This window comes from Micropterus dolomieu, linkage group LG17 (assembly GCF_021292245.1).
Source record: "Micropterus dolomieu isolate WLL.071019.BEF.003 ecotype Adirondacks linkage group LG17, ASM2129224v1, whole genome shotgun sequence".
In the NCBI taxonomy this organism is placed as follows: domain Eukaryota; kingdom Metazoa; phylum Chordata; class Actinopteri; order Centrarchiformes; family Centrarchidae; genus Micropterus; species Micropterus dolomieu.
In genome coordinates, this window is record NC_060166.1 from 23,804,058 (window position 1) to 23,819,761 (window position 15,704).

Consider the following 15,704-nt stretch of genomic DNA (forward strand, 5'->3'; position numbering starts at 1 on the left):
AATGCCCCCCCCCCCCCCCCCCAAACACACACACACACACACACTCTCCTCTCCTTCCTCTCCTCTTTCTCTCTTTATTCCTTGTACATTTGTCCCTTCCCTTCCTCTCCATCCTCCTCTCCCTTTCAGCTGGATCTCTGACCACATTCCACTAACGGAATTAAAGTCATGCATCACACTTAAAACCCTGCCAATGCATTGTGGGTAGACTTGTTCAAACTGATGTCCAAATTAGCATCACATTTTAAGCCTTGGCCCCGCTGAGACTGTGTGACCTGCTCGTAAAAATCACCAAACATTTAATGAAATACTCTAGATATGAGATCCAAACCTAGCGGAAGAAATGTTCAAGATAATTTGGACTACAACACCGTCTGTAGCTGGCCTGGCACGCGTCTCGCAATTCAATGCGTTTGTGCATCACAATTTTTCCATGACCTTCGCATAGCTGCTGCAGGATTCTATATATTTACAGTTATGGCTCACATTTGTACGAGTTGTGCTTCTCATTGTGTTGTGAGCAGCATACCTCACATTTGTCTTCCTACTACACTTCCAGCTCATGCACAGGACAGCGCGGCTACCTGCACACCTACTTTTCTAAACAGCAGGTATTTTCTATCAAGGCCAAGGAAAGCCTGGAACACTGGGGCAAAACAATTCACTACATGTAGAGCTCAGTCAAGGCCACGGCTGTAAGTGTGCTAGTGTATGGATAACAAATTGTGCAGCACTGCATGGCTGATTAGATATTGATGGATCCCAGTGGATTCAGCCATAACAATGTATATTTTCTGATACTGTGGCTATAGATTAGGGCTCACCATGAATGCATTATACAACATGATTTCTATGAGTGGGATCCGTTTGGTTTACAGTGAGGTATTGCTATTAAATTGTCAGATACTTATTATTATGGCTGGTAAAGAGTGTTTAGCATTGTACATTGTAAACTGTCAAGTAATTTCTATTTAAACTTAATTAGATTATATTGTATTTCAGTTCCATGCTAACTACTTATCGAGTACAGTATGTAAGCATACTAATTGTCATATTGCCCTGTGCTTTTGTAATTAGAATACAAAAACAATCTATGTACCTTCCCTAATCAATGTACAGAAAATGATACAGTACATGGATGTCAATAGGCCTTTTTCATGAAAGACATTTTGACATGTCACTGTAGGAAAGGTGTAAGTGGTAAAATTAATGAAGGCTGATCCATTTATCTGCTTCGGTTTCAGGGTCCCGGTTGTTGTACATGCTGGCTCACTGTCACCCTGTCACGGCTTACAGGGACACTTGAATAGAGAAGAGCCATTGTTAATGTTATTAGTAACACCTGTGCTTTTCCTACTATACAAATCAAAATGTCTGCTGTAAAAAAGGCCTGCAACAATGGGTTGCCTCTACCATTTAGATTTGAAAGAAATCAAAATGGTATATATATATATATATATATATATATATATATATATATATATATATATATATATATATATAATTTTGTTTTCCTGGGTGCTTTTTGGCTTTGACCAAAGTTGTGCAATTTCTTAAAACTTTTTATGGCTGTGTGTAACACCTCCATTTACTATGCTAAGCTGACATTTATGTGTGAATTTAGTGTAGTGCCACTTTCAGGGTTTTGAGAAAATTATTGTTTTGATATCTCTACCAAAATTCAGGTATTACTTTGGCACCACTATTGATACTATAAAATCCACTATATGTATATGTATCAGGAATGTGTCCCACATATTGTGGTAAAGCAAGCCACACAAGTCACACACAAACATGCTATTAACATGAGTGTTTTTGGTCACATTTCCTCAGATTAGACAAGAACAGGCATGAAACACACACACTGACACACAAACACACATCTCTAATTGTACTGTAGCTGCATCGTTTCCCCTCAGTAATAGTAGCAATTAGACGGGCTTTATAATTACACTGTCCTCGTTATACAGCTAATTTCTGTAATTACAAATCGCACCAATAGTTTCCTCCCTCTGTGTATCATCTCTCTCTCTCTTACTCTTTCTCTTTCACACACACACACACACACACACACACACACACACACTATGCCTATAATGGAAAGTCTTTGTATGATTACTGTATATGCACATGTATGTTTACAGGCTTGTGAATGAACACGTGCTTGTGTTACACACACAGCACAAGTAATTATGGTCACTGATAGAGGACTGGATAATTGTTGTGGTCCGAACTGAATCTTTGTGTCGTTAGGTATCTCTGTGGGCGGGGTAAGTGGGCAGATCAGACTGCTAAAGATTGCTTTTGATAGAAAGAAAGATGAAACATGAAACATGGGATTTTAGTGGTTTTGGTGCTTTGGCTACACACATCAGCATATTTATCTCTGCTGTGTAATTTTCTTAGAAGGCTGAACTGCATGAATCCAGAGCTGAGAAAAAGTTCTGTCACAACCATGTTTCATTTAACTCTGCATACTTGCACACAGCCATTGTCAAAGTTTAAATTTATGAAGAGCTGCAGTGTGGATTTAAAAAATAGTGAGGTCAAAAGTCCAAGTATCCCCCAGAAAATCAGATAACACATTTTTCAGTATTTATATTTTTATATTTTATGCAGTTGGTAACTAATGTGGAAATTCAATTACCTAACATGAAGGCCTAAATGCTGTTTCCAGGCCTCTCCAGGCTGCCAGGAATGAAAATATGGCGGCAAAATTATAGTATAATTAATCAAATTTAACCTGAGTTTAAAATATAACAGAATCTGTGCATGAAATGTTTTTAAATGCAGAATATTTTCTTCCCCAAGTTTCTAAAACCGAGGACATGACCTCAGTGTCCATAATTGTAGCTACAGCCCTGATTCTGACTAACTGAATGTTCAGAAAGAACTCAAATGTTGTGTGATTGCATACAGAGTACAAATTCTCCTGGCCGGGACTGACACGAAGACACATCTGTGCAAGATTAAAAAGTTTTTGACTCGAGAGAAAAATTTGTGCATATGTATCAGCTTTATAAATGAACAGAGGCAAGACGAAAAAGGAGAGAGACTGGAAGGAAATAACCGAAAGAACAAGAGTTTCAGGCTTGTTCTGTAAGCAGTCTGCAGATATGGGCAGTACTTCAATAAATATGTATTTAAAATACATATTTCAATATTTTTGAGTATTCTGCCATTTGTATTTCACAGAAAAAAGTAAGATGTAGTTTGTAACAAAATAATATATAAGAGCTTGTATTTTAAAAACTTAAAATACATTATTTAATTTGTCAGGATTCTGACTCTGGGTATGAAGACATGACGGGTCCAGGCGGGGACAGGAGAGGCATCAAGAGGGAGAGGAGCTAGAGGGAGCGTGGGCATCAGAGGGGCAGCAACAGTGTGTAGAGCAAGAATATTTTAACCTCTAACTCTGTGGATTAAGGATTTATTTTGACCAAACCAGAAGTGGTGATTGTTGGAACAGTCAAAAGACTAACCAAGATGATTTTGCTGAGTTTTGTTTTGTTGAATGAAGTGTGTTTTACGATGAGTTTACAAGGCCATTAGTCCGGCAAAAGAGAGCTTTGCTTACCTTTGCTGCAGTTGCTGTCTCCCTCCATCAGAGGGCTCCAGGGCGGGTCTCCCTGGCTGGCAAAGGTGCGCATGTGGAGGTAGCTGATGGTCAGCCGGATGACTGAGGCCTTGTCCAGCTGGCTGGTGATGGCGCCAGGCAGAGGCAGCATCTTGGCCAGCTCAAAGAATTCGAAATTCTCCTTCCCCCGCCGTGAACGAGCTGCATTGCGAGACTTCTCTTTACGCAGGTTCTGGAGACTGAGAGGCAAACAAGAGGAGGTTGTATTAAGAGTGGAAAAGACAAGAAGGGAAAATGGTGTGGAAGCGGACAGATAGAAGTAAAATGGAAGAAACAGATATTAACAGGGAGGATGGAGAAGAAGAGCAGAGAAAATAGTCTGAATCAGCACCGTGTAAGATGGGAGAAACTGCTAAAGGTTTAAACTGCAGTAAAAAATGTACAATTAGCCTAAACAGAATTTGGCTACCAACGCGCTCATTGTCAACTATCGTATTTAATTTGTGTTCCTCATGACCGATAGCTTGAGGAAAGAAGCTGCTGTGCTGTAAATTTCCCCTAAGATATAGGCATGTAATCAAAATACTGCATGCTAAGGAAAGCTTACTGAATAACACTAAAATGCAACATCAAGAACATTTACTGACTACCTGTTGATTGATTAGTGCTCTGTATAGATGACCAGAGCATCTATCCAGAAAACTCATTTCATAAATAGATGTGATGGTAATGACTCCTGTAATTCAAGTGAAACAATCTCCATTCTGGTACATTGCAGATTGGCCTGGTAATTACAGACAAACTCCCTTCTTCTATTTGGCAGAGCAGAGTCCTAATAATGCCATTTGCTCCAAAATCCATATGTGAAACACACGTACACAATCTCTCGCTGCCTATCTCTCACTTTCCCTCCCTTCCTCCTTTCCTCCCTCCAACCCCTCCCTCCCCCCCTCTCATCTGGTACCGGGCTAGTGAGCTGAAGCCGTGATTGAGGGATCAATAGGAGAGGGAGGGGCAGAGTGACAGAGGGGGGCTGGGGCTCAGGTAGCCTGTCTCTCTGATTGGGTATTGACTCTCCTCAATGGAGCCTGAGTGGTGGAATTATGTTGTCACAGCCACTTCACAATTTGTGTCGGTGCTGCACTGGAATAAAGTGTGTGTGTGTGTGTGTGTGTGTGTGTGTGTGTGTGTGTGTGTGTGTGTGTGTGTGAGAGAGAGAAAGAGAGCGAGAATGAGAGCTAGAGGGGAAAGAAGAGCCAGCCTTTCTCCCTTGTGTCTGTGTTGTTGATTCTCATCCTAAGAAAGACCACCAGTGGTGCATGTGTGTGTGTCTACGTGTGTGTTTGTGTGTGTGTGTGCGGATGCATGTGTGAGCGAAAGAAGGAAAAGGACAAAGAAAAGGGCTGTACATGGTGTGTGTACATATGTTTATCTCTTAATCAGCTGACACGGCTGTTGTTTTTCTCCTTGCTATTCCCTAATAAGTGAAAACAGTTTGTGTTTTTCGGTATGTGTGTGTGCGCTGTGGACTCATGCTGCCAGCCTCTGTAACAACTCATTATTATACTGCCTCGACCCCAGCCACCGAGATACAATCAATACACACACATTGATTCTGCTTAGTTTTTATATCCGCCTGTAAATGACTGCCCATTAATAATTCCAGCCAAATTTACTTAATCTCCCACTAAGGGGAGGGGATTCACAGCTCTGACAGGATTGGCAGGTGAGCAACAATACAGGTTGTATGTAGCACTGAGGAAATCAGACTTATGTCTTCTGGATTATGTTTCATTGATAGGAATTTTTTATTCAGGGTGTCAGTGTGTGCAAGGGTGTTAATGTATGGATTTCACCTTGCTGAGATTAATTCACGGGCATGCACGCTGGCTTATACAGTATCAGCCTGTCTATGTGTATGTGTGTGGTGTCTTACCAGGGCAGTGTGGGAGGCTTGGCCAGTAGTCCTTGTAGGAAATCCCACTCCACACTCACACACTTCCCCTCACTGACAAACGGCATGGTTGCCATCCTTCACCCAATCGCGCGCCGATGCCGTGGTTAACGAAGGCTCGGATTGGCTGAGGATGTGACAGAATCAGACCTGGAGATCCACGACAGACAGCAGAGGAGGAACAAAAAGAAAGAAAAAAAGAGGAAAAAGAGTCAGTGAAACAAGTACTGTACGGTTGGTTCATTCACCAATAATAACAGCCATTAAGTAGTGACATTTTAGGGATGTCAAATTTATAGGAAGCCTTTAATTTTTTTAATTAAAAAATATGTTTCCATCACACTTTATTGCATAATTTATTTTTCAACTTTTTAAGCTTGGAGTGAGCATGACGCCCTTGTTTATAATAAATAAACTCCATTTGCAGTTTCCAGTCGGCCGTTTTAATTCGATATATATAATATAATTTGCATTAAAATGGTCGGGTGAAAACCCATGTTATGAATTCTTATTTCATCTATCTTAAGAATTGAATTTCTAAAAATGCTTGTCAAGACTGGAAGTCTTATTCTTCAGAAAGAAAGAAAGAAAGAAAGAAAGAGGTGAGGTTGACAGAGAGCAATTAGATACTGTATGTACTTCCTCATATAAAGGTCAGAGACTGTTCCCAAAGTAATAGACATAAGACAAAACACTAAGCCTCCTTTGAAGTCACAATTAAGCTGCAAATCACAGATCTCCAAATGTCTCCCCTCATCCCTGAGAGAATATTCACTTGTCTGTGACCAGAGTTTAAAGCAAACATCTCCAAAGACGAAGCACATGCTGTCCACTGCCTACTCTTCTGTTAGTCTCCAATTATACCCTCCTGTAGTAGAAGTTGCCAATATTCCTCCCTGTCCTCAAACAGAGCCCCGCTCCTCACCCGTCTCTCTCCCCTCCCTCCCCTCCGTGCTGTGTTGACATTTAAAGGGCTAGTGTGGCCCCGAGCACAGCGGTGTCATGCCCTTGGGCCTGAGATGCCCTCTCTCTCTCTTACTTCCTCTTACTCTCTAACTCTCTCTTTCTTTGGCCTGGCTGGGTCAGCACAATCAAGTCAGTACAGCTTTGCCGGGGCAGTAGAAAATGGATTATGTCTAGAGATTGAGCATGGCTATACTGACCTTGGTTAAGAGGGGTCAGCAGAAGCTGGGCAGGTTTGGCAGATATCATTTCACAAATCTTAGGCTAAAGCAGCCAACATTAAATGTATGCATGAAAACTTCTTGGACCAATTTCAAAGCCGGCAGAATCAATGAGGGATTCAACAAAGAGAGAATAGTTGTTGAAAGGGGCGATTAGGTCATCCACTTACCTTTAGTAGTTTTAGGCAGCGATAGTAAAGAAGAAATGTGTGCTTTCTTCTGCTAACATGATCCTAGGTCAGGGATGGAAAGTTTGGCCTCAGCAGAAACTGAGAAGTGGGTATAGTATGAATATATACCTCCCAGTATCTCCTTCAACCATGCAATATTGGATCAGAATGCATGAATTAACAGAGTTTAAAAAGTGTACTCACAGCTCACTAAACAAGTCCACGGCCACACAAATGGCTCTACCTAAGCACAGCAGTGCTTTGAGCTAAATGCTAACCTCAGCATGCTAACATGCTCAAAATGACAATGCAAACATGCTGATGTTTAGCAAGTATAATATTTAACATCTTAATTTAAAGCATGCTATCATTTTCATCAGCAAACACAAAGTACGACTGAGGCTGATGGGAAATTCATCAGTTTTACAGGTATTTGACCATAAACCAATGTATTGGACAAAATGTAATGTTTTACTGCTACAGGAAAAGTCAGCAGGCTTCATCCTCAGGGCACCGTGGATATCTGTAGCACATTTCATAGCAAGAGATGAGAAACGTCATACTCTGGAACAAAGTGCTGGACCAACCAACCCATCCCAAGAGAAATGGCTAAAATATATAGCCATTTATATAGCTATTTATTGTATTTATATACAATGCACTACATTGGGCAATAACTAGGGCTGGGTGATATATAAAGAAAAATCTCTATCAAAATAGACCGTCAGACATAAATGTAATTTTTTTTTTTTTTAAATACATCAATGCATGATTAATTGCAGTACAACTAATTAAGTTTCTGGATTTCTGGACTGAACTGCTGGCTGATTGGATGGTTTAATGTTTGGTGAGATATCAATGGTTCTTTAAAGTTTTATTATGTAGGATTCAGAGAATTACTACTACTAAAGTTGCTAATTTGATCAATCTGTTAAATTTTCCAGCCCTATATTTAACCACTTCCCAGGGCACTTACATTGGTAAAATATTTTGTTTTAGGCTTAGGCTTCATTCAATTTTAGAAAACCAAAATCTTTTCCTCTCAAGCTTCCAGCTTGCAACATTGACCGTTCTCTTTTCACAGAGTCTGGTGAAGAGAAGACAGGGTCGAGCAGAGGGCAGCCCACCTCTGTCTAACAACTTCACCTTTGTCACTTTCTCTATCTCACCTGGATAAATGCACTACCTGCCAAATGTGGCTCCGCACAGTAGGATAGAGCGATCAAAAAGGAGACACGGGCAGGAAACAATTTACCCTCAAATTTTCACTGCCTCACAAACATGCACACGTACGGCCTTTTTTCATCCCATACCTGTATGTTTATCTCTTAATTGACCCTATCTGTGCTTATCTAATCTTTCGCTCCATCATTCTGTCTCTGACTATCTCTCCATCTCTCTCTGCGTCACTCTCTATCTGGGCAGACACAGGGGCGTAATGGACAGGGGCCTCCACAGTAATTATTCAATCAGCCTCATAACCTTGTCACAGGTTGGGGTGGCCCATTAATGCACTCACCCAAATGGACCCCGCCACTTTGACTGCTAATGCTCCGGCTAGCTAGCAGCACAACAGGCTGAATGTCAGAAGTGTCATACAGACAGTGAGTGTGAAACAATCCGCCCAGTAGAGCTGAGTCGACTTATTCTGTAATGGCACAGTGGGAAATATATGGAAAAAAGAAAGTGTGACTTCTGAGAGGACTGGCAGTAAAAATATACTGCGCCCACAGCTGTAGAGATCAACCTGTATCAAGTGTGACCGCAGGTGTTCAAAATGTGTTGCTGCAGTGCTACATATTCATAAGCGCGGTGTATGTGGGTCTATACGTGAGTGTGTGTTTGAGACCCCTACCCTATAGAGCTGTGCTCTCTTGGCACGGTCTCAACAGCAACAGAGAGGAGGGCACTGCGGCGAGCGTTCACAGCCGCTGTTTGCCATGCGTTTCTTTCTGGCTGCTCGCTTGGCTCCCGCTCTGTTTATTTTCAGCAGGGACTTTTAATTAGGGCCTCCAGCTGTCAGAGGTTCGTTAGCGTGCCCCTCCTCTCCCCGAGCCGCCCCTCCCCGTAGGGAGTCAGGGGCATCAGGCAAATGAACACATTTAAGTCAAACAGCACGCAGACAGACAATAGCCCCACTGCCATTCCACCAGCTCCCCTAGGTAGAGACATGGTTGTTTTATGCCTCATCTCCCCAACCCCTGGGGCCCAATACAGAGGCTGGCCAAGACTGTGAATGCGGAGGCAGAGGATCTCTCATAGCCCACTGGAGACGACACGCATGCCGCGATCATGCAAAGGTGAAGTGCAAGGCCAAGCCTATTGCAATGTGCAGGAAGAGGAGAATAGTTCCAGTTCTGGGGATCTTTAACAAATTCTGAAGGATTTTAGTGAGCCTGAGAAAGATCCAAAAACTTGATTTAGAAGTTGACATTGGCGTTGGCATTCTGATGGCCTTGTAGTTAGCCTGGTACCGTATTGTAACATCCCTGGGGCCTGTTTCACCAAATTTGCAACACGGAAGCTATAATTTCAGATAAGTGCCTCTCCCATTACTTTTGGCACTTTCACTAATCAAAAAAACAAAACAAATCTCCATACTTGCAACCCCTACAAGAACATGCAAGGGGCTCGAAGGACTTATTTATCTGCGATATGCAATATGCAGCCCTTTGCAAAATGCCTTTCGGCAGCGCTCTCAAATCATACTATAAAATAAAATTGCCCCTCCAAAATCCAAAAGAAGCTGGCATTAGTTTTGACCTAACGTCAAAACTGTGCGTAGCAGCCATTCTGGTCATTTTTCACTTTACTCAAATAAGATTGTACTGCCAGCAGTTTTGAGACAGCTTTCTTCTCTATTTCCAACCCCCACCCATCTTTAATTATCTCCAACTAAAGGTAGGAATGGACTGCACATACAACAGCGATGTAAGATATTCCTGTGAATAATATTTATCAAATGGAGAGCGCTCAATATCATGGAAGATGTAGAAAACATGGCTGGAAATAACATGAACAGAATATTTGATGTAGCTAGTTTTCTATCTTGCCTTTCATGTTGTTGAGTAGTTGTAAATGAGTGTCTGGAGTGTCCGGGGAGATGAAGTTTGGTATTCTGGTTGGAGGGCTGAAAACTACTTATCATGCATTACGGCCCTGGTTGGACCTCAGGATTTGGAAGTCAAAAGACTTTTTAATGTACAATTTTTCAGCCGTTGATCAATCGACAGCTGCTGGACATGAAGATCCCCCCCCCTCTCTCAGTATTCCATATTCGGACTCGCTCGGTATTCTGCTTCCGTATCGGAGCGCCGGCTGTGGTTGACCTTGATGACTCTGGATCATTCCCAACCCAAGGTTCTCTCCAACTCTCAAGGGCCTTGGCGTCCAATCACCCCCCCCACCCCCGCCTTGCCCATCATCTTCACCCCCCACGCCCCCATCTCTCCTAACCCCCTCTTTCCTCCTCCCTGGCCCTTGCCTGGGTCATTAATTATCTAATGGAATCAATACAGCGTTAGATTGGACCAGAGTGACCCCACCCGCCCCCAGGTATCTCTGCAGTGATGAGGAGGAAGAGGAGGGTTCGGGAAGGGTGTAAATGAATGACGATAACAGCCTGTGTGAGTGAAGCAGCTCTGTATATTCACGGCGTGGACCGTCCCTAAACTGGAAGAATACAGAATAAAGACATCAGCGATAAATAAATGATTAGAGAGGGGCAGAGGGGTGGATGGAGAGCAGATTGGGGATGGAGGGAACATACGTTGAGGTGGAGGGAGGCAAATCAGACAGTAAGAGAGAGAGAGACAGAAGGAGAGAAATGATGGATGGATGAAGACATACACGAAGAAAAGGAGAGAGAAAGAGATTTGCTAATGTTCATCCTCGGTAATCAATAACTTTCTCCTCCTCTTCTTTTATTACAGAGGGCTTTGGTGAGCATGCTTTGATGTCCACTCCTCACGGGCGTAGAGCTACGTAGAATTCAATCCATGCCTGTCATAATTACCATCTACCTCGGCCTGAGTATACACAAAAGAGATGCTCCACTTCACCTACACTGTATTATGAACTTGAAAGTCTCAGCGCACACAATCATATAAATTTACAGTGTTTACCAGAAAAAATACCTACTCTCTAAAGCTCGCTCTCCTGTGAATTTTAAATGAAAAAAACTGGATGTCATTCCTCACTCAATACTGAAAGTGATGAAAAAGATTTAAGCAGCAAAACAAGTATAACAACTTGAAGAAGGATGCATACTTTATATGCCTTTTTTAGAACTTGAAGGAGTAACATGGTAGTGTCTTATTTATGGCTTCTGGAACAACAAAATAATCCAAATAAAACAGATGAGTAGGGTTGATGAATATACAATTTATATATATCTGAGGGTTAGTTTGGAAAGGGCACAAAGAGATGAAGGCTCAACAGTGAGAGTGATAGTATGATGAATAGGGATACAATTTCAACTTCAATATGAAGAGCTAAACATTAAGATGGTTCACCAGAGAAACTCAAATGTATAAATACAAAACAAAGTACAATCCATCTAAGAGTAGATAACTTTCAGAGTTGCAAAAAAGCAATAAGAAGGAACGCATTAAGTAAAAGTGTTCACTCCATCATGAAGTTAAGCATCTATGGCCTTTATGATATCTACACTTGAAAGAGAAAATCCTGGGTCAATAAAATAGCACAAGTCAAAATAATAGCTGCCATCTATCCTGGGGTTAACTACCCCAACCTCAATGTTAGGCCAGACTAAAGGTGAAAAGCAGGACTTAGAGGGAAAGTCAATGATAAAAGCTTCTTATTTTGAATGGTCACATGTAAGGAGAATAATGATATCTTGTATGATTAATATACAGTGTTTCTCCATTTAAAATCTTCCCCAAATTGTAAAAGTTACTGTTGAACAAACAGAAAAGATAGAACGAAGACAAAAAACTTCTCCGTCTGACTGCTGAAGAGTCAGCTAAGTGGATGCAGGTCTCTATATAAGGCAGAGGATGGTAAATCCACTCCTGCAGGCAGAGACCACATCAGCACTGACCTCCAAATAACCATAGGCCAAAGCACAGCACAGAGGGTCACATGTATACACGCATGGACTTGAAAGCACACTCTTATTCTGTACACCAGCGCAGAGATGTCCACATGCTAATACAGACACATCAATTAGCATGGTGCAAATGTCAGAGCTCAGAGCAGTGTCAAACTCTTGATAAAGAGTTGCAAGTTGTGTAGGTGTCTTGGAAACCAGGAGACTCGCTGGCCTCATACTATATTCCCACATACTGTTTGGAGAGCTCGATGCTTTTTTGAATATTTCCAGATATAGTGTAAATTTTATTTAACTTCTGCTTTATGTCATGGCATAAATTAGACAACACCAAAGAAGAAAAAAAGTGTGATTGTAAGGAAGATTTGCAGACTGCACCTGGCCTGACAGTCGATTTAGAGGGAAAGTGGATATAAGTGCGGATGCCTATACATCATCTGCACGTAACTAAGGAACTGCATGTGTGTGTGTGTGTGTGTGTGTGTGCGTGTGTATGTGTGTGTGCACGGCCTGGTGGATCCCTTCAGGCGGATGTGTGAATGACAGCGGGGGTTATGTAAGGAGCCACAGCGGGGCCGGAGTGGACAGTCCGACCGGAGATCAGGTCAGCAGAGTGTGACACTAAACACATCTCCCTGACACCGCGCTGACACCCTCTGTCACAGACCCACACACTGTCTGTCAACACTCTTCACACACACACACATGCATGCATGCACAGAGAGCAAGGCGTGTGTGAGCGGCTGTCTGTCAACACGCCAGACACTGACCACCTTAGTGTGTGTGTGTAAGAGAGCAACAGAGAGAGACAGAAATATCAAAAGAGGGATGGAAAGAGGAAGGGAGGGAGAGGGGAGGTGTGTACCTGAGAACTCTCAAAAAGTGGTTGTCAGCTTCTGTCTACCAACCAAGATACTTTTATAAATTACTAATATTCACTTTATCTACTCTTGTGATCATTATTTCTGTAAAATGAATACAGAGAACATATCTGACTGGCAAAGAAAACCAGACTTTAACCTCGCAGCATCATCACAAACACACACACACACAAGCGCTGATCTTTGATTGGGCAGAAAAGTAAAAGTGGTGCTTTATCTGCCTGCCCTTAGAACAACCCCAAATACCTTTTTATTCAATTTACTTCAGCTTTGTCTGCCGTCTTCAAACAGGAACTCTTCGCTGCCAACGTTTTCATTTTCACAAAGTAATCCGAGTCAGGGTCTGTCACACAGTTGCCTGTTGGCATGGACTGCAGCTGCTTAAATCCAAAAGCCAAGGAAGATGCCTGCATCTGGGTCTAATAAAAAAGGCCTAATGGTGGGTCAGGACCAAAGCGTCCTGCACATGCAAGAGCTAAAACGGATGGAGAGGCTTAGTGGCTCAGAGGGCCAGGGTATAAACTGTACCATTGTCTGACCCTGATTCGTGTCAGCGTTGCTACATCCACGCATCGCTGCTTTATCAAATTTTTACTGAAGAAATGTCCACAGTAAGTACAAATATTCTTCACATACAATTTTAAAAAAGTGGAAAACGATTTAAAAAATATTGCTCTATGGCAGTAAGTAGCTAAAAACTGCCAGATTACATGTGAGCATGGACAGTAGCTAGTTGTTACTAATAGTAACATTTTGACACTCTCTTCCTGACACTTGAAAGAGTGACTCTGTACTGCAGGTAGTGATCTGATTTGAATTTATCTGACGCACCTGCTATCTCTGCAGGTGTGCGTGTGTGTGTGTGTAAAGGTTGCTGTTTGGCTGTGTGCGCAACATTCTGGGAGAGAACATTCAACACAAACATCTCTCTATGGACAAGAAAAACACGTACAAATAGGGAGTCTTGCAGGAAATCATACAAATACTCTTATGTGCACACACTCGTGCATACCCGCACATTTTTTCCTTTGTGAAATAACCGTTCCACTACTCTGACGGACTTACGTTTACTCTAGGTGACAAGCCTCTAACCACAATAACAGTAACAATTGCAAATTATGAAAAACAGAAAGAAGAAGATTAACACGCTGAAAAACCTGAAATCACTATGTGATGGTTTGATGTTGTTATTTACTTTACAGCAGCAGCGAACACTGAGCGTTTGTCACAGTCATTCTGCCAATTTGGACCACCTGCTGCAGACACCCTGAAGGCACAGAATGTTACTAAGCCAGTAAACTGTGACCAATTCTGCCTCTGCAGGTGGAGACGGACACGCAGCCGCTCACTCCCTGCTTCTGTATCTCAAACTCCAGCGCACGCACACACACACACACACACACACACACACACACACACACACACACACACTGACTTTATCTGAAAGTGGTGGGCCATTATTATTGCGATCACTAAGCACAGAACATAAACATGCATAATTACTCGGCTTATCTGAAAAGCAAAGATTAGGATATTTGCAGTGAAAATGTTTGATCAGTTACATTAAATTGATTAAAAGCACAGAAGAAGAACTTTGTGTAAAAGCAGTAATGGTGCTTTCAAGGAAGAGTAAATGTTTAGTCTAATTATCAATGTTCATTTATAGTAAATTATAAATGTATGCTTTTATTATAAAATATGCACATTTTTCTATGTATTTTCTGTAATCAAATATACATTTAAACATGCTGCCACACGGTCCAAAGAGACCCTATTAAGTAGAGGAAAGGTCCTTTTTTAAAGAAAACTCTTATTCGCATTTTATAATTTAATAACTAAATAATTTTGGCTTTCTACTAATTGTTGTCATGTGCCAATTTAGCCAAATAAATCTGATAATATGTGATAATTGCGCAATATTTGTCTTCTTAATTAGACTCCGCAAAAAGTTACCACCGCTGCATACATGCTGATATTTTATCTCAGAGAAAAGAAGAAAAAAAAACTACTTGAGGTGTAAAATTGACAAGTTACAATGAAACCCTTTCTTTGATTGAACATTTATCAAGATTTGACAACAGACGGACCCATCAAAATCAAGGTGACAACTTTATAGCGGGCCGTATGTGCGTGCGTGTCTAGAGTGTGTGAGAAAATCAAGCAGGAGAGCGAGAACAACACTCGTGCGTGTGTGTGTGTGTGTGTGTGTGTGTGTGCGTCTGACCATAAGTTGTAAGATCCATTATCTACTCACCTGACAGGCATTTCCAGTGTTCAGTCTGCTGCTGTTGATCTGATCCACTTTGTCTCTCTCTCTTCCTCCTCCTCTTCTTTTTCTTCTTCTTCTTTTCCTCTCCGGAGCCCCTGCTCTGTCTGCCCTGACGGTGCCCCCAGCACCACACCACCACCACCACCACCTCCACCGGCACCTCGAGCTTAAACACAGCAAACAAACACTGTGTGTGTGAGCCAAGGGGGCTGGGACAGGGGCAGCGTCAATCCCCTCACTTTCACAAAAGCAGTATTCGTGCAGCCCGACACATCGAGGACTCCCGTTGCAAAAAAGAGTGAGTGTATGAAAGAGAGAGGGAGAGTGAGAGTATATATATGTGTGTGTGTGCGTGTGTATGTGTGTGTGTGTGTGTGTGTGTGTGTGTGTGTATGTGTGTGTGTGTGAGTGGAGCTAGCTGATGTAGCTCTCCTTGGCTCTCAGACTCACTTCACCAACACTCTGCTCCGCTGCTTCTTGGAGATGGACTTGGATTAGGACACAGCCAGTGTGAGAATCTCTTCCTCGCACTCTCTCCCTCTCTCTCACTCCGTCTCTTTCTCTCTCTTGCTCTCTCTCTCTCTCCAGCCGACAT

General features: G+C 42.1%; 1 protein-coding gene across 4 annotated transcripts in view; it reads right to left on the bottom strand.

Moving 5' to 3' along the window:
• Positions 1–15,704, bottom strand: part of npas1 (neuronal PAS domain protein 1) — a 62,441-nt gene that overhangs the window by 22,734 nt on the left and 24,003 nt on the right. For 3 of the 4 annotated variants that reach the window (XM_046074964.1, XM_046074963.1, XM_046074962.1), the window contains 3 exons: positions 15,095–15,275; positions 5,517–5,684; positions 3,581–3,819 (listed from right to left, as the gene is read on the bottom strand). In XM_046074964.1, coding sequence (XP_045930920.1) covers positions 3,581–3,819; positions 5,517–5,611 — 334 coding nt within the window. In that variant the 5' untranslated portion in view covers positions 5,612–5,684; positions 15,095–15,275. The remainder of the gene's footprint in view (positions 1–3,580; positions 3,820–5,516; positions 5,685–15,094; positions 15,276–15,704) is intronic. The other variant, XM_046074965.1, reaches the window with a different exon arrangement.